General features: G+C 46.3%; 1 protein-coding gene across 1 annotated transcript in view; it reads left to right on the top strand.

Annotated features, from left to right (window-relative positions):
- Positions 1-22,125, top strand: part of Acin1 (apoptotic chromatin condensation inducer 1) — a 45,080-nt gene extending 22,955 nt beyond the window's left edge. The window contains 14 exon segments of the mRNA XM_027390626.2: positions 148-1,419; positions 2,137-2,355; positions 4,007-4,122; positions 12,946-13,087; positions 16,460-16,502; positions 17,456-17,589; positions 17,690-17,842; positions 18,558-18,696; positions 18,911-19,056; positions 19,212-19,319; positions 19,447-19,554; positions 19,735-20,059; positions 20,171-20,271; positions 21,223-22,125. Coding sequence (XP_027246427.1) covers positions 148-1,419; positions 2,137-2,355; positions 4,007-4,122; positions 12,946-13,087; positions 16,460-16,502; positions 17,456-17,589; positions 17,690-17,842; positions 18,558-18,696; positions 18,911-19,056; positions 19,212-19,319; positions 19,447-19,554; positions 19,735-20,059; positions 20,171-20,271; positions 21,223-21,543 — 3,327 coding nt within the window. The 3' untranslated portion in view covers positions 21,544-22,125.
- Positions 22,126-22,546: the final 421 nt, after the last annotated feature.

The raw sequence follows: 22,546 nt of genomic DNA, 5'->3' as shown, positions 1-22,546 counted from the left end.
CAGTGGTTGCTCTCTGTCTCATCTGCTTCTGTGTACCTGAAACTGTCACTCAATTTCTCTCTCCTAAGAGTACCTTAAGAGATGATCTTTTCCATCTGTTCACTGTGAACAAGTACATTTGAGGCCATTGTATATCTTTTCTTTTAGGCAAGAGCAGCTAAACTTTCTGAGTACAGCCAGGCTGCTGAGGAGGAAGAGGATCAAGAAACACCATCTAGAAACCTGAGGGTCAGAGTAGATCGAAATTTAAAAATGGAGGAGGAAGAAGAAGAAGAGGAAGAAGATGATGATGATGAAGAAGAGGAGGAAGAGGTAGATGAGGGACAAAAATCTGGAGAAGCAGAGGCGCCAGTCCTGAAACAGTTTGAGGATGAAGAAGGGGAAGAGACACTCAGAGCAAAACCAGAAAAGGTGGTAGAGGAGAAACCCCAAGTCATAGCATCCCAGGAAAAGGATGGGTTAGAGAAAGGAGGGCGAGTTACAAGATCCCAGGAAGAAGCTAGAAGAAGTCACCTGGCCAAACAGCAGCAAGAGAAAGACACACAAGAAGTTTCTCTCCTTCAGGAGGCAAATGAAGGAAAGTCTTCACAAAGCTTGGAGGAAAGATCACAGTCTCCTTCCCCACCTTCACTCTCTGAAGACCTAGAGAAGGCCCCTGTTGTGGTACAGCCAGAGCAAATAGTCAGTGAAGAGGAAACTCCCCCACCTTTACTTACCAAGGAAGCTTCATCTCCTCCAACTCATATACAACTCCAGGATGAGGAAGAGATAGAGCCAGTGGAAGGCCCAGCACCCCCTGTCCTCATTCAGTTATCGCCTCGTAATACAGATCCTGAAAGTCGGGAGCTGGTGACGTCTCCGCATCCTGTCCAGTTAGTAAGGGGGCTGTCTCCTTTGTCAAGTACTCTAGACACCAAAGCAGAATCTCCAGCAGAGAGAATGTCAGATGAGAGTGCCCTGCCTCTGGCTCAGAAAAGCATACCGTCTGAATACTCAGCCCAGAAAGGTCTTGAAACTGAGCCTGAAAAATCTGCTCACTCCCTCCCTCCAAAGGTAGAGGAATTAGCACCCACCAAAGGGACCACTGAGGAACCTGTGAAAAAGCAGTCTTTGGAACAGAAGGAGGGCAGAAGAGCTTCCCACACTCTTTTCCCAGACCATAGTTTGAAACAGTCAGCCGATTCTTCCTCTAGCCGGTCCTCCTCACCTTCATCCTCGAGCTCTAGATCCAGATCTCGCTCTCCTGACAGTTCAGCGTCTCACCCACAGTCATCTCCAAGATCTAAACAGAAAGATGTATCCCAAGCTCGAGTTCACACCAACCCTCATGGTAGACCCAAGATGGACTCCAGGTCAACATCAGAGTCCAGGTCACAGTCCCGATCCCGTTCCCGTTCAGCATCAAGCAGCAGCAGAAAAGTGAGTATAGAGAATCCCGTCTCTACCCTAATAGAGTAGACTAACCTGTAACAACCTCTGACAGGAATAGAGGAGTCCTCCTTTAGTCTCCACTGTTTACCTTCCCTTCATTACAGTGCATTGGTCATTAGGACCCTGTCCATTCTGAACCCTTTTGATTATACAGCATAAGTCTCTGGATGGAACTTAGTAAATTTGTTGAATAAGAAGTTGGAGATCGAAGGGCAGTGATGGTGCACGCCTTTAATACCAGCACTTGGGAGGCAGAGGCAGGTGGATCTCTGAGTTCGAGGCCAGTCTGGTCTGTAAGATGAGTTCTAGGACAAGCCAGGCCAGTCTCTCAAAAACAAACAAACAAACAAACAAACAAACAAAAACAAAAATGTAGTAATTGGAGATCATTCACTTAAATGGGAGTAGACACACGAGACAAAAAGATTTAGAGGAAGGGCAAGTATTTGTAACCCATGACTGACTGTATTAACACATAGGAAGTAGAGGCTAAAGCAGGAGTTAAAGGTCATCCTAGGCTATCTATCAAACTCAGTGTCTCTTTATCAAAAAATAAAAATAAAAAAGTCTCAGAGTATGGATTAGGTGAGCAAAAGCTGGAGAAGTCATTGGTCTCTTGAATATACACCATCCATTCATATTCATCTCCCCCAAATATTTGCCTTATAAAGTAATTTTCCTTTATGTTTCATTTTGTGTTTTTAGTCTCTGAGCCCTGGAGTCTCCAGAGACAGCAACACCAGCTACACTGAAACCAAAGATCCCTCTTGTGGTCAGGAGGCTGCAGTTCCACCAGTGCCACAGCTGCAGGTCCTTGAACCAAAGGAGAAGACTCCCACGTCCTCAGCCCCTGTCCGGGGAAGGCATCTGAGCCAGACTGAGCCAGAGCAAAAGCATGTGATCCAGAGGTTGCAGCCTGAGCAGGTAGGCTGTTACAGCCCCTTAGGCCTCATTTCCCCATTGTTTAGTGTTTTTGAGACAGCATCCTGATTTATAGCCCAGGACAGCCTCAAACTCAAGGACCTGCCTTGGCCTTCCAGGTGGGTGCCATTGCACCCAGCACATTTGTCTTCAGAGAGTTCCAGGACAGCTAGAGCCACATCACAGAGAGGACCCTGTCTCTTGTAGCTTTTTTTGCTGGGGGTGGTGGTGGTGGATTTTTGGGGGTTTGTTTGTTTGTTTGTTTTCCCTGAGACAGGGTTTCTGTGTAGCCCTGGTTGGCTTCAAACTCAGATGTTTACCTGCCTCTGCCTCCCAAGTGCTGAGAATAAAGACATACACAACTGCCCCACTGAGAAACCCTGTCTCAATAATAATTACTGATATTATTATTATTATTATTATTATTATTATTATTATTATTATTATTATTATAGAGCCAGGCATGATGATGGTGCAGGTCTCTCATCTTAGTACTAAGGAGGATTGCTTTGAGTTCATGTCTAATCTGGGCTACATAGTGAGACCCTGTCTCAAAAAAAGGGCTGTGTTGTACAGAGGTTTGGAAGTGTTTGCTAAATTGTAGATTGCACGCTTAGCAAACAGGAAGCCTTAGGTTTAATCCCAAGTACCTCACCTCTAGTCTAATAAAATGATTGTTAGAATAGAATGTCTGTCTGTCTCTTTGTTGTTGTTGCAATGCTGGGGATGGAACTTGGGGCCTCATACATGTTAGCTATTTCTCCAGTCCCTATGGAAAGCCTTCCCTAGTATTAAAAATAGAGCCCCTAGCCTTACACATAGTAGTAGGAAAGTAGTAGTATTAATCTATGTCCTTCAGACTTTTTACTTTTTATTTTAAGACAGTGTCTTGCAGTCTTCATGTCTTAGCCTTCTGAGTGTTGAGGTTACAGGTCTTAGCTGCTGGCCCAGCTAGAAAGTCTCAAAGTACGTACCCTTAGCCAGGCATGGTGGCTCACATTTTCAGCTCCAGCACTCAGGAGGCAAAACCATATCTGTGAGTTGCAAAGTGAGTTCCAAGCCAGCCAGAAGTACAGAATGAGAACCTGCATCAAATAACAAAATTTTAGGCCTGGTGGTGGTGGTGGTAGTAGTAGTAGTAGTGGTGGTGGTGCACACCTTTTAATCCCAGCACTCAGAGGCAAAGGCAGGCGGATCTCTGTGAGTTCGAGACCAGCCTGGTCTACAAGAGCTAGTTCCAGGACAGCCTCCAAAGCCACAGAGAAACCCTGTCTCAGAAAAATAAAAATGAAGAGGGAGAAAGAAAAAGATAATACCTTTTGGACAACAGTGGTGCACACCTTTAATTCCAGTACCTGAGAGGCAGAGGCAGGCGTATTTTTGAGAGTTCGAGGCCAGCCTGGTCTACAGAGCGGGTTCTAGGACAGTAAGGACTGTACAGATAAACCCTGTTTTGAACTCACCACTCCACCCCACCTACACACACACAAAGTACCTCCCATTCTACATTCTAAATGACAAAGACAGCCATATGTGAATGTCTGTCCTCCCTGTACTATGTATGTCCTGGCCTGTCTTACTAGCTCCAGGTTAAAGAAAGGAACCTAACAGGATTAAATCCTTTGTTTTGTTTGTTTGTGCTCTTCATTAACAGGGGAGCCCAAAGAAGTGTGAAGCTGGAGAGGCAGAGCCACCAGCTGCTACACAGCCTCAAACCTCAGAGACTCAGATCTCTCATCTCCCTGAATCAGAACGGATTCATCACACTGTGTAAGTAAAGCTCTAACAAGAACGACCAGTATGGGGTCATTCTTGACTCCCTAGGGCTTCCTTTTAAAATATGAAGGCAGAGTTTTAATGGACAGAGGCCAGATTTTAGTGTCACTGTGGTAGGGCCCCAACTCCCAGAACATTGAGGTAGTTTAGAAAATAGTGATCAGGGCATTTAAAAAAAAAAAAAAAAAAAAAAAAACCTGGGCTCTTTGAGCTGAACTAGGCAACTCCTTTAAACAGTAAAGCACCCGAGTGCTTACTGTGTAACCCTGAGTTCTGGTTAAGGCAGAGTAGGGAATCCTAAAGTGTTCTAGTCACATTCACCAGGCTCTTACATCTTACAGTTGCCCATGGCAAATTTGACAGCAGCTAAATGAAACTCTGTTGCCAAATAAATAAATAGGCACACAGAATGCTCAGGAGGATGAGACAGGAGAATTGCCGCAAGTTCAAGGTCAGACTGGTTGACATAGTGAGTTCCAGGCCGGTGCTGCATATCAAGCCTGTGTCTAGGCTGGGCATAATGGCACACGCCCTTAATCTCAGCTCTCAAGAGGCAGACATAGGCAGATTACTGATTTAGAAGTTAGTCTGGTCTATATAAGAAATTATAGACCAGCTAGGGTGACATAGAAAGACCTTGTCTCAAAAAATAAAAGAGAATGTCACACAAACCTGGGTATGGTGACTTAAGCAGAAACTGAGGCAGGAAGATCATGAGTTTAGGGCTAGCCTGGACTACATAGCAATACTCTGACTCATAAAACAAAGTAAAGCCAAAAAGAAGACTAGTTACATAGGAGCATGGCTTTCCCTGGTGCTCTAAGAACATGGTACAGCAGATAGGAGGCCTCTCAGGATACTTCATTCTTACAGATAATGTGAGCTTCTTAGTGCTTAAATTATAAAAGAAATATTTATATCTAATTAACTTTATAGTTGAATAGATACTCATTACTCTGAGCTTTGTATTTAAGATACTCATTACTCTGAGCTTTGTAAATTAAGTTATTGAAGCAAGACAGGTGTCCCATGTATACTGTAACCCCAGTGCTCTCCTACAATCCCAGTATTGGGGAGGCTGAGGCAGAACAATTGAAAGCTCAGGGCTAGCCTGGGATAAGTACCAAGACTCTGCCTCACAAAAAAAGCAAAGAAAAGAGGCATGGTGGAGCACACTCTGGAGGTAGAGGCAGGAGGATCAGATGTCATCCTTGGTTTCATAGTAAGTTTCAAGGCCAGCCTGCTATGGTGAGAAATCCTGTCTTTAAATATTTATTTATTTATTTATTTGCTCAGAATTCTTGGCTTCAACATCTTAAATTCTCATGAAAAATGAAGTATTAAAACAGTAAAATTGGTTAACTTTAAACTTCAGGAATTCTGGGTTGCTTTGGGAAATGTCCTATTGTTCATAGTTGTGTGTTTTTTTTAATTCTGCTACCAGTATTATCTCCCTATATATAATAGTCTGACACATTTATGAGAGCGTCCAACCATCTCTTAGCTCTAATTTGGAGGGTGATGGGCAAGCAGTATGATAATCTTATTCCCTGTGACTAATGATAGTTTTGTGCTCTACCTTTGTAGATTTGCTATATTTCTTGCTCATATTCTACTGCCATCTTGTGGCTTTTTTTTTTTTTTTTTTTAATTCAGAAACCAGAAGAATGCTCCTTTTAAAAAGGGTTAGTTTTTCTGTTGTGAGACAGAGATTCATCATCCTTTGGGAAAGGGTTTTCTCCTAGGACCATAAAATGAAACTAAGGTATTATGAGCCCCAGTTTATACCATCTATGATAAAGTGGGGCAAAATCTTGCTTTGTCACTCACACAATGTGGTGTTTCCCATTCCATGAAAGTATAGCATGACCTTGCACACTGGCAATTTGAAAGTGGTTGTTCACATATTGAAGAACTGCTTACTGTGCGCTTTGAGAAGTAGTATCTGCAGAACTCCTTGCACACATTTAAATGGTTAGTCTGTAAGATTGTAGCAAGAGAGCTGGGTGGAGAGGCAGAGGCAGGCAGATCTCTGAGTTCGAGGCCAGCCTGGTCTACAGAGAGAGTTCCAGGACAGGCTCCAAAGCTACACAGAGAAACCCTGGCTTGAAAAACAAAACAAAGACTGTGACAAGAGAGGCTTTTTTTGTTGTTGTTATTGTTTGGAAATGCCTGGATTTCTGGATTTTTCCATTCATTTCCAGGGTGTGTGAAGCTTAGGGTTATATACAGAGTTTTTTCACTGCTAGAGATGATTTTGACCTTCATTTTATGGCTAAGATCATCCAGTTGTATTAATTCTGACAAGGTGATAGCTTGGGCAGATGAAACTGTCTATTGTCTTGATCTGTGGTAAGCAATCTGTTCAGCAACCTAACTAAAAGATGTGTTCACAGGCTGAAGCCCATACAACTGTGCCGACATAGAGTTTGGCAAATAAATTTTGTGGGTTTCCTATATTTCAGCTGATTGATTGACTGCACTCCTGATCTTAGTAGCCTGATCTAAAGCCCTTGCCAACTTAAAAAAGTGGGATCATTTAAAAATACGAGATAGCAAAGAACACTGGTGGCTTAACTCTTGGTTTTCCTCCTTTCTTCAACACCATAGGACTACAAAACAACAGTAAAGTGTTAGGCAAAGATTAGAATTTATTTCAAGGACCATTCTTAACTCCTGTTGGTGAAACCTGTTTTGATTCTGATTGTGAGGGAGGTGCTCTAAATGTCAGAAGTGACCCGGGTGTTGTGGTACACCCCTTTAATCCCAGCTTGAAGAAGCGGGAGAGAGGGGTGCCGGTGTTCCTCTGTGGATGTGAGTACAGCCTGATCTACATATAGAGTTCCAGGACATCCAGGGCTGTACAGTGAGACAGAATAGTGGTAGAGGAGTAATAGTGTCTTTTTTTTCCTGCTCAAGGCAAGGATTTGTGAGTCCTCAGTCCAAATTTGGTCAAGCTGTGTTCCAAAGTCTAGTCTTCTGCCTGAATTAGATATAACAAAAATCTCATACAGCAAAAAAAAAAAAGCTTTCCTTTTATATTTAAAAAAAAAAAAAAAAAAAGGAGAGGGCTAGAAAGGGGGAGAGAACAAGTGCTTGGTTGGTAAAATGCTTGCTGAATACATAAGAACTTGAGTTTGATCCCCAGTGTCTGCATGAAAAAGCTTGGTGGGCACGATGCACATGTGAGACACACCACATAAAAGTGAATCCATGCTCTACTTTCGAGAAAAACAGTGGAGGTACACACCTGCTATTCCAGATCTTGCATTGAAGGCCAGCCCTGGCTTATATACTGAGACCAAGTCTAAAGAGAAATTTTTTTTCGGGGGTGCAGTAAAAGGTAAAAAGGGTGGGTGCAGTTGTTCATGGGCAACAGTGAATTAATATATTGACCTTGTTCTAAATACCACCTTCTGTATACACAAACCTAGTCGACAGGAACAACCTTGGACTCTTGATGCTATGCTTATTTATTTTCTTGTGCCTTGAGAAAAGGAAGGACACACTTGAAACCAGTATAACTATAAACCTGATGCTCCTCAAGAGATTTACAATGCCAGTTGCCAAATGGTACATAATTTTAAACAAAAATAGCAATAATTTGTTACCAGAGTTTGCTTCCTGAGAAGTTTGTATATGAGGATAAACCTTCCAAATCAAACTGTCAGGTTTCACTATTTCTTACTAACTTTTCATATTGGGTCCTTAGCATCTTAGGATTTCCTATAATAACTAAAGTTTAAACATACATGCCTACAGAAATGGCCTTTTCCATTAGTTTCTCTTGGGTTGTTCATATTGTAATATGATGTTACTGTTTAAGTAGTTCTGTCCTTTCCTTCTGAGCTATGATGCTGTGCCCAGGCTTACTTGAATCCCTGTCTTCTCTCCCAGTACAACCTTACAGGTTAGAACTAACATAGGAGAAAGAAAGACGCCTTTTGTCTAAAAAAGGTGGGACTGTTTCAAGGATTCATTATTGTCTTCTGAAAATAGTGTCTTGGGAACTCTTGGGTCCCATAAAATTCATCAAAGGAAATAGAAGGGGCTGGAGAGGTTAAGAGCACTGGCTGCTCTTACAAAGGACACAGTTTCATCCTTAGCACCTACACGGTGGCTCGTAACCATCTGTAACTCCAGTTCAGGGTTTTCGGTGCCCCTTCTGACCTCTTTGGGCACCAGGCACACACAATGCACATACGTACATTCAGGCAAAACACTCGTACATAAAATGATGAGTCTGGTTTTCTTTCTTTTCTTTTTTTTTTCTTCTGAAACCTCCCATATACTCCCTTCCTTGCTCTCTTTCAAATTTGTGGCCTCTTCTTTCATGAATTGTTACATGCATTTATATATGTGTGGGGGAGTGGATAGGAAATAGCACAAATCTTAGTTGGGTGGTCCTTGAACTCAAAGAGGTCCACCTGCTCAGATTGAAGGCAGGTGCTACCAGCAACAGGCCTTGTTTGTGTTTTTGATACAAGGTTTCTCTGTGTCACAGTCCTGGCTGTCCTGGAATTGGATTTGTAGACCAAGCTGCCTTGAACTCACAGAGATCCTCCTACCCCTGCCTCCTGAAAGAGACCCTGTTGTAATGAATAATGTAGAAGAGGAGAATGATTCCCAATTAACCGCTTGCCTCCACATGCAGGTTCACACAGGTACATACCTAACATATGTGGGACCCACCCCTCACACATACATGAAGAAACAAAGAGAAAAAAAATCATCAAATGTTCATGAAGTATCCACTTGTTACCTATCATGACACTGTAATTAAGAAGTGCTTACTGCCGGGCTGTGGTGACCAATGCCTTTAGTCCCAGCACTTGGGAAGCTGAGGCAGTTGGATCTCTGAGTTCCAGACCAGCCTGGTCTACAAGAGCTAGTTCCAGGACAGCCTCCAAAGCCACAGAGAAACCAGGGGGTGGGGGGTGGGAGTACTTACATGGGTATTTGTGTTAGGCACTGAGCTAGGGACCAAAGCACACCATCAGTACCCCTGAGGAACTTTGTAGGTAGAGATGGGTGGTGGGTAACCTAATGGTTATTTATTATTCAGAGTGATAAGGGCATTGTCAAAACCTGTCATCCCTATCACTGAATGTTTTAGCGTCAGAGAAAGTCTGTCTACCCTTTGAGTTTATAACAAAAAAGCGTCAGGCGTGGCACCTGCAGTGACCCTGCTGCCTACCTGGTTTCTTAGGTACTCTTAGCTAGATTTGCAGCAGCATTCAAGCCAGATGCCACAGAGCTAGCTCACACTGCCCCTGAGGTGGGTGTTATAACTAGCAACACTTACAGAAAGTCGGCCACTATCACACAGTTTATAAAAGCTGAGGCCAGTCTGATTCCTGGGTTCACTTTTTTTACACCCCCCCACACACACACACACACACAGACAGGGATCACTATGTAAAAGAGAACTTTTTGTTTGGTTGTTTTTGTTTTTTTGTTTTTTCGAGACAGGGTTTCTCTGTGTAGCTTTGGAGCCTATCCTGGCACTCACTCTGGAGACCAGGCTGGCCTCGAACTCACAGAGATCCGCCTGCCTCTGCCTCCAGAGTGCTGGGATTAAAGGAGTGCGCCACCAACGTCCAGCTGTAAAAGAAAACTTTTAAAAATATACACAAGCATCACTTTAGCATGCTGTTTTTGTTTTTTGTTTGTTTTGGCATGTAGGTTTAGAATTTTAAACAGCAGAGAGAAAATTTCATTCCTCTCTAAAACTTCTGAACAAAATAAAATATTGAGGTTGGGTGTGGCAGCACACACCTTTAACCCCAGCACTCTGGAGTCAGAAGCAGGCTGATGATCTCAGAGTTCAAGGCTAGCCTGGCCCCTACACGCAGAGCCCTTTCCTCAAGAGAGTGAGCTTGCAAACAAATTCTTAGAAGCTTGTCTGGTGTTAGATTTCTGTTTGTTGTTAGGGAAAGGAGTTGAGTACATTCCAATAGGCTTGTTGAGTCTCTTCAGTGTTTTGCTATTACTGGGGTTATTTTGCATTTTTGTTTGTTGTTATTTTGTGATTGGCTGATCTCAAACCTGTAACAATCCTCCTGCCCCAGTCTCTCAAGTACTGGGGTTGTAGGATGTTTGGTAGGAATGCATCTTTTGTTCCAGTCTGCTTCCGACTTCATATTTAATCTAGTGAAGATGCCCATAATTACTGGTTTTTGCTTGTCTCCTAATTTCATTGTGTTTAGCTAATCTCATCCTCCCTTGCCCCAAGTGACACCTCTCACCTCCATGTCTTGTTTGCTTTGGAGCCTTCAGGCTTTATCTGTGCAAGGCCTTCTGGCCTTTTCCTTACTAGCTTTAGGCAGCCCCTGGCTGATTGGCCTTGTTAAATAAAGGTTGGGAACCTCACCTGTTACCCCTCCAGAGACACCAACCTTTTCTCCTTTGGAGAAAGCACTCTCCCAGGGTTATCCCCTTCCCTCCACCATTGGAAACAGACAGGCCATCGCCAGGGGTGAGCAGCAAGGGAGGTCTCCTGGGTTGGAGAGTGATGGACACATAAAAAAGATTGTGTCTCAATGTTCCCGGGTAGAATAGAACTGTGGTCATCTTTGAAATTCTTTCCACTTTGGCCTTATCTTTTTTTCTTTGAATCATTTCTCATTTCCAACTCTGCTGTTTCACTTCACTTACCTTCCAGTCGGGCAGCTGTAACTTATGTTCTCCCCACCTGGTCCCTTTTTTGCCCTCTGGGAAGACTGGGAGAAAGCACCCTGGCCCTGTAGCATTAGACCTCTCTCTGTAGCTGTTGTAACCTGAGAAAAGAAGGGAAAAGGCCCAGCTTCTGGAGCCAGTTGACTCCCTGTGGCCTGCCAGAGGATAAGAACCTTGCTCGCTCAGCTCCCTCCCTCTTTCCCCTCCCCTGCTGCATCAGGGCCCTCCCCCATCCGCACACACGGGCTGCTGGGTAAGTGGCAAGATGGCTCCCCTGCATGTCTCCGGCTGATCGCTGCCGCTTCGCCAATACAATAGAGCCAGCTACTACCAGCAGCCTGGCCCTCTTCCTCCAGAGAGACCAATCCAGCCGAACTCGGGGTTTGCCGTGAGGACTTAAACGCTTATCTCTTAGAAGCCAGATCTATTTTAGCCTCCCCGCTCCACCACCACCTCCCCTTCCATTTACCATTTTTTTTGGATCCCCAGTTGCTGCATCTTGATTTTCTCTCTCTGGATCGGGTGGCTGGGAGGAGGTGGTGGGATCTGGGGGCAAAGAAGGTGGTTTGTTTGGTTTGGGGTTTTGTTTTTTTGTTTTAATTTTTTTAGGATTTTTTGTTAGGTTTTTGTTATTTCTTCCATTCCAGAAAGGGATAAACAGCACTTCCAGGGGGAGAAAAAAAATCATGTTATCAGACAGCAAAGAAGGGTGAGAGCTTCACATTTCCATGTGTCCCTTTCCCCACCTCTAGCCCGCCTGTCGTCCTTAGCTTCCTCATGGCTTTCACTGTCTTTCATTTTGATCTGTTTTCAGGCATTCCGCTTTCTCCCTTTGTCCTTCCTGCTCGATTTCTAATTGGCCCAGTTGCCCTCTCTGAGAAATAGGTCGTTTGTTTTGGTTTGGTTTTTGATAAGCCTTTCTTCAAGGTTTAAGCAGACAAATCACGTGCTTCTGTGGGGGCCTGTTAGCTGGGGGTCCAATCCTGACTTCCCCATCCCCCCCCCTCAGTTTTGCATCTTTCCCTGCCTACCCCAGGGAGGCTTTTCTGACCCCTTGTGTGTAGACAGCCTGTTGGGAATGGTGAATTTCCCAGTACTAGTTACTGGCCTGGGGAGACTTGGTTTCCCACCTCTGTCACTTGGGCCCCCTGACCATCTTGATTTGATTTTTTTTAACCTAGTATGGGGAGGGGTTAGAAGTTAGGGAAGACGACAGAAAGGTAGGAGGATATTTAATGGAATCTCTGGATTTCTTTGTCTGAAGTGGGTGCTAACTTGTGTGAGGGTGGGCTCCGTGTTTGGGGGAGTTGGGTGGTGGTGGGGTATGTTCTGACTTGGGAGGAGTGTTCTCTTTATCTCTTGGAAGTGGGGGAGTGGAAAAGACGGGGCAAGAGTCAAATGTAAGAGCAGTTTACTGTGAGCGGGGAAGTGGCCTGACTCTTCCAGCTTTCATACTTCTTCAGTTTACTGTGAGCGGGAAGTGGCCTGACTCTTCCAGCTTTCATACTTCTTCAGCAGTTTAGGTGCCCTAGGATGAGACAAGTAGGAGTACTTACCAATCTTGTGTGATCTCCTGCAGCCCCTCACCCCCTCTCTTCCTGGTGTCTCTAGATTGTGTATTAAGCAGTTGATTAATAAACAGGGCAGAACATTTGCTACAGCCATTTCCTCTTGTCTTTTTTTTTTTTTTTTTTTTTTTTTTTTAATGAAGGCATCAGACTTCCTTTAGATTCTTGTGTAAAGTAAAGGTGCCTGTGACCCAGGGGATAGGGAGGCTGAAGGCTGATGGATAAATCAAGGTCGCTTTTGAAGGACTTTTTAGAGGAGGATGTTTGTTTCCTGCAAGAGAACTGTGAAATTAGTACTTAAGAACTCTGTGGGTTCTGGGTGCCCACATGGGGAGAGCAGATGTCCTATCTGTGTACTAGGTGGCCTGGACCACTGTAATCCTTGCTTTTTCCCCCAAGGAAAACATTACCACTTCCCTTTGGTGGCAGAGTTCTAGTCTAATGTAAAAGGCAGCTATTACAATCCCACCCAAGTGAGGAGACATTGAGATTTTTATGGCCCCAAACCTAACATCTTACCCTCTCTTCCCCTTCATTCTCCTGCCCTCTTCCACCTCTTCCATCCTGTCAGTGAAGAGAAGGAGGAAGTGACCATGGACACAACTGAAAACAGACCAGAAAACGAGGTTCCAGAGCCTCCTGTGCCTACTGCAGACCAAGTCAGCAATGATGACCGCCCAGAGGGCAGTGCTGAAGAAGAGGAGAAGAAAGAGGTAACTAGCCAAGCCACCTGTTGGGGTGGGTGGCAGAAGATGGGCCTAGGGAGAATAGACCGTCTAGTGATCCCTCTTACACAGTGGGATGAATTAAGAGGGGACAAGGCAGGGCCTTGGATCCGGATAGGGCCAAGGAAGAGTTCGCTGGTTTAGCAAGGGATACCCCTTGTGATGGGGACAGGGCTGCTTGATTTTCTTTCCCTAAGTGGGAAGTAGAGCAGACCAGACTCCTAATTTGGAAGTCTGTTAATGGCCCTTTTTCTAAAGCCCAAGCACAGCTAGCTTTTCCTGCTGCTGAAGCTTATGTGAAACTCCTTGAGCTTTCCCTCCCTTTTAAAGGCTTGATGGCACTCAACGCCACCTAGTGGGCTTTGGTGGCTCTTACCAGATCAACCATGCTGAGGAATTTTTGTTGCTCTTCTGCCCCCCAGTGGTCTCATCACAGAGATACGCTTCCTATAAGCCAGCACTGAGATGGCCCAGAAGGACCCTCTGTCTCTTTTTTTGACGTGTATATTACCTTTTCCTGTACCCAATTCAAGAGGCTTCCCCCTTTGGAGCCAGCGAAGTCTTCTTAGTCGTAAAGAAATAGAATTAGCTGGGTTTGGGAGTGGTATTATTACAGGGTGGGAGGGGCTGTTGTGTGTGTAGCCTTTCTCTGGTGTGTGTTGCGGGGGTGGGGGCCGGTGAAAGTGATTTGATGTGCAGAATATTATTTATTACAAGGTCCTTCTTCCCCGTAAAACTTTGTCCAAGTACCTCATGTACGGTAATCCGCCCGTAAAATATAACCCTGCCCAACTGGCCAATCGCTGATGCCGCCTCCACCTCTGGACCCACCCGCTGCTACTGAGCCGCCCAATCAGAGCCGAGTCTGCTATCCAGGTGTCTTGGCCAGAGGGGGCATGTGTATGGGCTCCTGTGATGGCCCCCTTTTGCCTCCCTGTTTTGCTTACATCAGGGGGCTAAGAAGAGCACTGTTCTGGAGAGACTCGTATTGAGAAAACAAAAGGCATTTGGAAAGGGGTGGACTTGAATTCATCTCCCTACTTGGGACACCCCAAGAAGAGTTTGTGACAGTGCTGGGGCGCCTGCCCACATGCTCTTGCGTATCAAAGACTGTGGGTTACTTTGTTTGCTACAGACTGCTGGGATCCCCACTTAGGGACCAAGAAACCTAAGAGAGTCAGTGTTTGTGATCACAGTGCCATGCTGTAAACGCTGAGTGGGACCCATGGCTTAAGCTGTGCCAACTAGGAAACCTGCAGAGAAGTCTAGGGTCTGTACCCCAGGGCTTTAAAGCTGATGACAGCCCAGCCCATGTGTCACCACTTGCTCATCAAATGGACTTTCTTTTGGTCCCTGTTGGTTGCTCCAACTTCTCCTCCATCCCTGGAGGCAGGGGCTTACTCATCCACCTGACTGGAACCACTGTCTCAGCTGGAGTCCCTGAGGAGATGTTAACCACAACCCAGAAGACAAACACACATTCTGATCTTGCTGCCGAATGTGTACCGGGTCCTGGGGAAGCTCATCTACTACTACTGCCCAGGCCACCTTCATCAGAGGCTCCATGATCCTCCTCGGTGAAAGGACCCCTCCCCAGTTACATTCCGAGGAGGAAGGGACTTTGGAGTTATCACCTGGATTCCAAGTATTGGGTGGTGGTATTGCTGCAGCTTGCCACTGGTGGACTAGGGTCCTGCCTGCCTCAAAAGGCAAGGAGCGTTCCTGCTACTCACAGGCCATCTCATCAGGGACTGCAAGATGATGCCCTACAGGGCCAGGACGGATGTTCTGCCCCCACCCCCCCCTCTGCCCCTCGCTGAGGCTGGCCATCGCCAGTGAACTGTCTTGACATCTTGGAAACTGGGCAGCGTCCCCCCACACGTTTCCCTCCCGCCCCCCCTGCGCCCCTGGGAGGACTCTGGCAGTGCCACGCTGACTACCACGCCGTGCGCCCACCTTTTTTGCCAACCCAACCCCCCACCAATTGCACAACGCCTAGCAGGGAGGGCTCATTCTGATTGGACCGGCGGTTGACTAGATACAGTACACAGTGAGGTGCGATTGGCTGAACTGAAGATCCCAGGTGTGAGATGGTACCTGGAACATTTGTCATATTCCTAGTTTATTCTTTATTTTCTATTTCTTCTTTAATCTATTATTTTAATTTTTTTCTTTATTTTTCTGATTTCTTTGTTGGGTTTATTTATTTGGTTTGTGTTTTTCTTGTTTTAATTAAGACTTTTTTCCCCCCTTTTCTCACTAACTTACCCATCACAAACAACCCAGCTAGGGGTCAGGCTGGCCCTTGACAGCGACTTGGTTAGATGACACATGTGGGGCTGGGGGTGGGTGGGAAAGGTTAAGAGGGCTCTGCCCTGCCCTTTAGAAGGCTGGGTGGCAGGACGGTCTTAGTTTTTCCAGAAATAAGCACCTAAATCTTAAGGTGTCCCCCCACACACACACGTTAGCTCTGTCTGTGATATTACTCCCACTGAGTGTCTGGGAAGAGGCTTGCCCAAATCTGTCTTTTGGGGTGTTTTGGTTTTGGTCCTTAGCCAGAGACCCTGAGGTATGGGCTCTATTTGAAGGGTAGAGGTAAGGCTCTGCTGCAGCGAGCAGGGGTGGTGGCTGGAGGTGCTGGGCTTCCCCAGGGGCTGTCTGCCCTTGACCAGAACCTCCTTACACAGGAGATAGTTTTAGATTCTCTGCTAGCTGTTGGCTCAGGATCTTCATCTTCAGTGAACCTAGTGTAATTCTTCTCGTGGTGGTGTTAGTCTGGCTGGTCTTCAAGCATCCCCGTGTCCTGTCAAGATGTCAGACTGGGCATGGAGTAAAGGAAAGTTGTTGAAGTTGCCATCTTAACAGTTGATTCTCTTGTATCTTTCAAATTAGCAAGTAAAAACCTGGGAGGACCCGATCACCAGGTCTGGGCAAAGCTCCATTGGGTTTGGTGTCCTCGCCCCTTAGATACAGTTGAAGAGGGCATGGTGGGCAACTTTAAAGGGCTAAGCTACGTAGTGAGACCCTGTCTCCAAAAAAAAAAAAAAAAAAATGAATTAAGTAGCTGGGAGGTTGTTGAACTCCTTCCTCTTCCAGCTTATTTCTGGTAAAGCTAATACATTGATGTGAAATGAAGTAGATGAGTTTCCCTATGATGTTTGGTTTTAATTTTTCCTCTAACTTGCATTGATTCTGCTTCGTTTTTTGCCGTTTGCTGCTTCTGTTTTGGTCTCTATCTGTTGGTGTCTCTCTCTCTGTCTCTGTGTGTCTTTGGCATTTATGCTAAGATTGCCCCATTTAACCTCCTCCCCCCCTCTCTGTGGGGTGTCTCTCTCTTTCTTCCTTATCTTCTCCATACAGAGTTCGATGCCTAAATCATTCAAGAGGAAAATCTCCGTTGTCTGTAAGTCTAGCCCCAAATCCCTGGCAAAAGTTATAGAAACTGTTGGCAGATTAACAGAATCGCATTTACTCTCGGTAGCATTCTTGGTGGGAGGCAGTTCTCCCTTGCCCCATCCACCTAACAAGTCTTTGCCTTTCTTACACGTATAGATTCCTTTTTTTCCCCTTTGAACCAGTCCTATTGTGTTTCTCTAGCTACCAGTGTGTGTGCATGTGAGTGTGTGTGTGTGTTACTGAGTACTGAACCAGGGCCTTACACATGCTAGGCAAGCAATAACTGAGCAGTTTCCTCAGCCCCAACCACAGTTAAGGAGAGTGCTGTACCCCAGACCATTTCCAGTCTATTCTCTTCTTATTACTTACTTTTGAAACAAGGTCTCTGCTATGTAGACCAGGCTGGCCTCAAACTGAATCCTGCCACATTCTCTCAGGTAGCTGGGATTGTAGGCCTGTAGTACCACACCCAGCTCTTAGGGAAATGTTGTTCTTTCAGGTCTCTGACCTTGAGTTTGTAGTCAGAGAGACACCTGCATATGCTTGCCATTTTACACTTTAGGAAATGATTGTGCTTCTTACAGTTGTTTTAACTGTTTCCCACTGAGGCACTCGGGTGATGGAAGAACTCTGTTTATTATTAGATGGTCATAGAAGCACCTAGTCTTGCAATGTATTCGTGTCCCCTGGTTTTTCTGCCACTTAAAGTCTGAAATGTTTGTCCAACTAGTTACCCCCTTCTCCTTTTTACAGACAAATAGCTTCCATCTATAAGGAAGAGAGAACATCATTTTTGTTCATTCTTGAGCCTTAGTTCTCTGCCCCCCCCCCCCAAAAAAAAATTTTTTTTTCCTTAACCTTTTACTAAAACTCCAGCCAAAAGCAATTACAAGTGTTGTGGTTTGAGCTAGCGGGGAGCCTGAGGCCATCTAACTGTTGGGTCCTGTTTCTTGGGGACAGCAGCTACCAAGGGGGTGCAAGCTGGAAACAGTGACACAGAGGGGGGCCAGCCTGGTCGAAAACGACGTTGGGGAGCCAGCACAGCCACCACACAGAAGAAACCTTCCATCAGTATCACCACTGAATCACTCAAGGTGAGGTGGGAGGAGCCAGGGAAGGGAGGGTAAAATATGTTCAGGTGGGAGTTAGACATGGGCCCAGTGTAACGGGGTAGCGGGGGTGTCTGTGTCCCAGAGCCTCATCCCCGACATCAAACCCCTGGCGGGGCAGGAGGCTGTTGTGGATCTTCATGCTGATGACTCCCGAATCTCTGAGGATGAGACAGAGCGTAATGGCGAAGATGGAACGCACGACAAAGGACTGAAAATATGCCGGACAGTCACACAGGTAAAAGTACTGCACCCCAGCATCAGGAGCGAGGCAATGGATAAGAGCAGACAGCTGAGGTAAAGTCCTAGAAGTGAACTCCTGTGCTGGGCTAATTGATACATTCTGGGCTCATGCTATGCCAAACACTGCCAGTTGCAAAGAACATTTTCTTAGAACACAACCGTACCAGGTCATTTACTCTTGTTCAGCAGCTTGTGCCACAACACCAGAGTTGAAAACTAAAGCCTAAAATAGTTGACAAAGAATTTCAGGCCAGCAGGATTGTTGGGGGGTAGGGGGGCAAGGGAGCCTATTGCGAAGCCTGACAGGCCTCCTCAAAACCCATATGGTAGACATCGAGCTCCTAAAGTTGTCCTGACTTCCACAGAGGCCTGTGTGCATGTAGGCACACAGATAATTAAATGTTTTGTTTTCAGTAAAAGTTTTTTAGCCAGGCATGGTGTGGCATACGACTTTAATTCCACAGAGGCAGAGGCAAGCAGATCTCTGAATTCAAGGACAGTCTGGTCCATATATTGATCTCTAGGACAACCAGGACTCCATAGAACCTGTCTCAAAACACATATAAAACAAGAGTTGAGAGTTAAGGAGAATAACCTCCCATGGTGGAAGGAATGTGTGAAGTTGATACTACTACTCTTTGGGAGCCAGAGTCTGAAGAGAATATGCCAATGTGATGACAGACCACCTCTGTCTTCTGATGTCTTTATAGGTAGTACCTGCAGAGGGCCAGGAGAATGGGCAGAGGGAAGAGGAAGAAGAAAAGGAACCTGAAGCAGAGCCGCCTGTACCTCCCCAGGTGTCAGTAGAGGTGGCCTTACCCCCACCCGTGGAGCATGAAGTAAAGAAAGGTGGGTGAGGTGTGGCTGCTGTCTCAGTTCTCTGAGGACCACATGTGGATGGATCATTTGGACATTTGATGCCTTCTGCCTTACATGTCACGGTTTTTGTGCCTGGCGTCTCCCGGTTACTGCTTTGAACTGGGTTTGAATCTTAAAATGTTCAAGACTCCACAGTGAGGAGGGCTGCCTCCTGAAATCAGCTGCTCTTGTGCTCTCTTCTTAGTCACGTTAGGAGATACCTTAACCCGGAGGTCCATTAGCCAGCAGAAGTCTGGAGTTTCCATTACAATTGATGACCCAGTCCGGACTGCCCAGGTGCCCTCCCCACCCAGGGGCAAGATCAGTAACATTGTCCATATTTCCAACTTGGTAAGTCATTGTTTCCATATTGTAGGCTCCTTTGCTTTAGGGTTTACACTTTGGGTGGGAACTAGAGAGATGTCTTGGTAGTTAAGAGGGCTTGAGTTCAGTTCTCAACATCCACACATGAGATCTTAAGACCTTAAATTCATTTTCATTGGCAGGTTCGACCCTTCACTTTAGGCCAACTGAAGGAATTACTGGGACGGACAGGAACTTTGGTAGAAGAGGCCTTCTGGATTGACAAGATCAAATCTCATTGCTTTGTGACGGTGAGCAAAGGCACTGACTCTTGAGTTTGTGTCATGTACTTTTATGAGCAGTATGGGCAGATTTGAGGGCATTGTAGCAAGTAGAGGGAACTAAAGATGCACCATCTCTCTGCTTTTTCCTCATCAGTACTCAACAGTAGAGGAGGCGGTTGCCACCCGTACAGCTCTGCATGGGGTCAAGTGGCCCCAGTCCAACCCCAAATTCCTCTGTGCTGACTATGCTGAGCAAGACGAGGTGAGAACCCTAAGGAAAAGGAGGGAATCGGCAGAGGCAGCCATATTCTGGTTGATTCTGAGACCCTCACCAAACCTGCAGTTGCTAAGATTGTGTTTTTTTTCTCCTCTCTTTGTAACCCTGGAACTTCATTGAGAATTGTGTGATCTGTCTTGACTGTCTTTGTCCCTCTGCCCACAGCTGGACTATCACCGGGGACTCTTGGTTGATCGGCCTTCTGAAACTAAGACAGAGGAACAAGGAGCACCAAGGCCCCTACATCCCCCACCCCCACCCCCAGTTCAGCCACCACCCCACCCCCGGGCAGAGCAAAGGGAGCAGGAACGGGCTGTTCGAGAGCAATGGGCAGAACGGGAACGAGAAATGGAACGACGGGAGAGAACTCGTTCTGAACGAGAATGGGATCGGGACAAAGTTAGAGAGGGGCCCCGCTCCCGATCACGGTCCCGTGACCGCCGCCGCAAAGAGCGAGCAAAATCTAAAGAAAAGAAGAGTGAGAAGAAAGGTAACTGAGGAGGGTAGGGTGTTCATGTCTCTTCCCGGCTGGAGGGACAGGACCCAGGTGGGTTGGGTTGAAGGGTTTTAAGCATTTGATGTTGATTTCCTCCCACCACAGAAAAAGCTCAAGAGGAGCCACCTGCCAAGTTGCTGGATGACCTTTTCCGTAAGACTAAGGCAGCTCCCTGCATCTACTGGCTCCCACTGACTGAGAGCCAGGTGAGTACTCCTTTGCTGAGTAGTGGCAAAGTGAGAGGTGCACCCAGGTGATGAATGTGACTGGGGTGAATAGGCCCTGGCATGGCTTAGGGATAGCAGGGGTGAAATGAAGTATTACAGAAAGTCGGCTTTAGGAAACAGCCACTAGAGCTGGAGAGACTGCCCTCCCAGAGAATCTAGGTTCAATTCCCAGCTCATAACTGTCTGTAATTCCTGTCAGTTTCAGGGCACCTGACACCCATGGCAAAACACCAATGTACATAAAATAAAAATAAATAATTTAAAAAAAGAAAACAACCACTGAGAGTGCTGTAGAGAAAGTAAATGTGACCATAAAGGCAGGAACTAGAGCTTTGGTTTTCAAGAAGCTGTGGCTGTGTTACCCATGCTTCTTAGAACTTGATTTATGAGCTGAGAAATGTGTTTTATAAAGTCTTCTTTATACAGGTCATCTCTGCTTCTTAATGTCTAGAATTGCTTTTCCTGAGGGTTTCAACGCATTTCATTAGTATATATGTTGAAAGGGGATGTGCTTGCCGTGGTGCTCATGTGGGGGTCAGAGGACAGTTTGGTGGGATTGGATCTTGGGTGGACTAAGTTGACAGGCTTTTGCAACAAGGGCTTTTAATACAGCGAGCCATCTTGCTGGCCCCTTAATGTGAATTAAAATTTAGGGGAATTTTGGGCTTAATGCTACTTAGACTTGTTTGTATCTAGAGTGATGGAAGCTAGGATAATACCAAAGAGACTGCACACAGATGGTGCCAGCCTGTCATGTATTGGGGGGGGGGTGCACAGCTCATCCCCCATGCCTACACTTTTTCTGTTTTAACAGTAAAACTGACGGTGACCTTGAGCTAGAAGTTTGGGGTCTGGGGCAAGGTATACAAAGTGGACCAATTCAGACAGGATTGTAATTGCTTTCTGTCTCTGCCCTTCCTGCCTCGCCAGATTGTTCAGAAGGAGGCAGAGCAGGCTGAACGGGCCAAGGAACGGGAGAAGCGGCGAAAGGAACGAGAAGAAGAAGAGCAGAAGGAGCGGGAGAAGGAAGCTGAGAGGGAACGGAACCGACAGCTAGAACGGGAGAAGCGAAGAGAGCACAGCAGGGAGAGGGAAAGGGACAGGGAGAGGGAGAGGGACAGGGGGGACCGAGATCGGGATAGGGAAAGAGACAGAGACCGAGGCAGGGAGAGGGACCGCAGAGACACCAAGCGCCACAGCAGAAGCCGGAGTCGAAGCACACCTGTACGGGACCGGGGTGGGCGCCGCTAGCTAAGAAAACACTAGAGAGCTGCAGGTACCTGCCACTCTGCCCTGGGAGGTTAAAGGCCACAGAGGGATAGGTACAATCACCACCACCCTGGAACCAAGGGTCTCTCACACCATTGCTCAGTGCTGAACTATAACTGCCACCCATCCCCACATACCAAATAGAGCAGTGGCAACCTCTCCCTCCCCCGACCTAACTCTTGGAACTTAGTCCTCCTCCTTTCTTCCCATTAAGTCTGAGAGGTAAGAGCTAGGTTATGGAAGGAAGGGTTTGGCCAGAAGTGGGAATAGCCAAGTGCCCCGGACCTCTCATCTTCCCTCCGTCCTGCTTTCCACCTCCCTTGGGTACACACACAGCCTTTTGGGAACAGCCGGGGCCAGGACTGGGTCACCTATGAGCTGAATCAGCCTCTCCTCCTGAGTCCCAGGGCCCCTGCAGTTCCCGAGTCTGTTTTGTCCTGCAGCCTCTTGCCCTCTGGTTCCACTTTATATCCACCTTTTCCTTTTGTTCAATTTTTATTTTTATTTTTTTTATTATTAAATGATGTGGTCTATGGAAAAAATAAAAATCTGACTTAGTTTTAACCAGTATTTGAGTGCCTTTCCTTGGGAAGGGTTGGGGTGGAAGGGGCAAGTTGAATGGCTATGAGCATGGTGGGCCTCTGCGTTCTTCTGGCGCAGCCGCCTCCCTCAGGGATTCCCATTACCGCCTCAGCTCTAATCAGCCCAAAGCTGTATGCCTTTTTCACTGGTAAATAGTGTGTCCTGTGTCCTTTGTAGGACCCCAACAGCTAGCAGGGTCGGCTTCCCAGTCCCCTATGCAATTAGGCATTTGGTCCCCCTCAAGATGCTTCCCACAACTACCACCAGGTGGCGCAAAGCACTCTAAAATAGATCCTTGCAAAAGCGCTTCCCTAAAAGATTCTCTCTCCCCACCGATGTGCCCTGTCCCTGGCGAGCTCCCTAGAACCCCGCTTCCCCTGCCGTCCTTAAGCTCACCCTAACC

Source organism: Cricetulus griseus, assembly GCF_003668045.3.
Source record: "Cricetulus griseus strain 17A/GY chromosome 1 unlocalized genomic scaffold, alternate assembly CriGri-PICRH-1.0 chr1_1, whole genome shotgun sequence".
Classification (NCBI taxonomy): Eukaryota; Metazoa; Chordata; class Mammalia; order Rodentia; family Cricetidae; genus Cricetulus; species Cricetulus griseus.
Note: the sequence above shows the minus strand (reverse complement) of the source record. Positions and strands in the feature narration are given on the sequence as shown.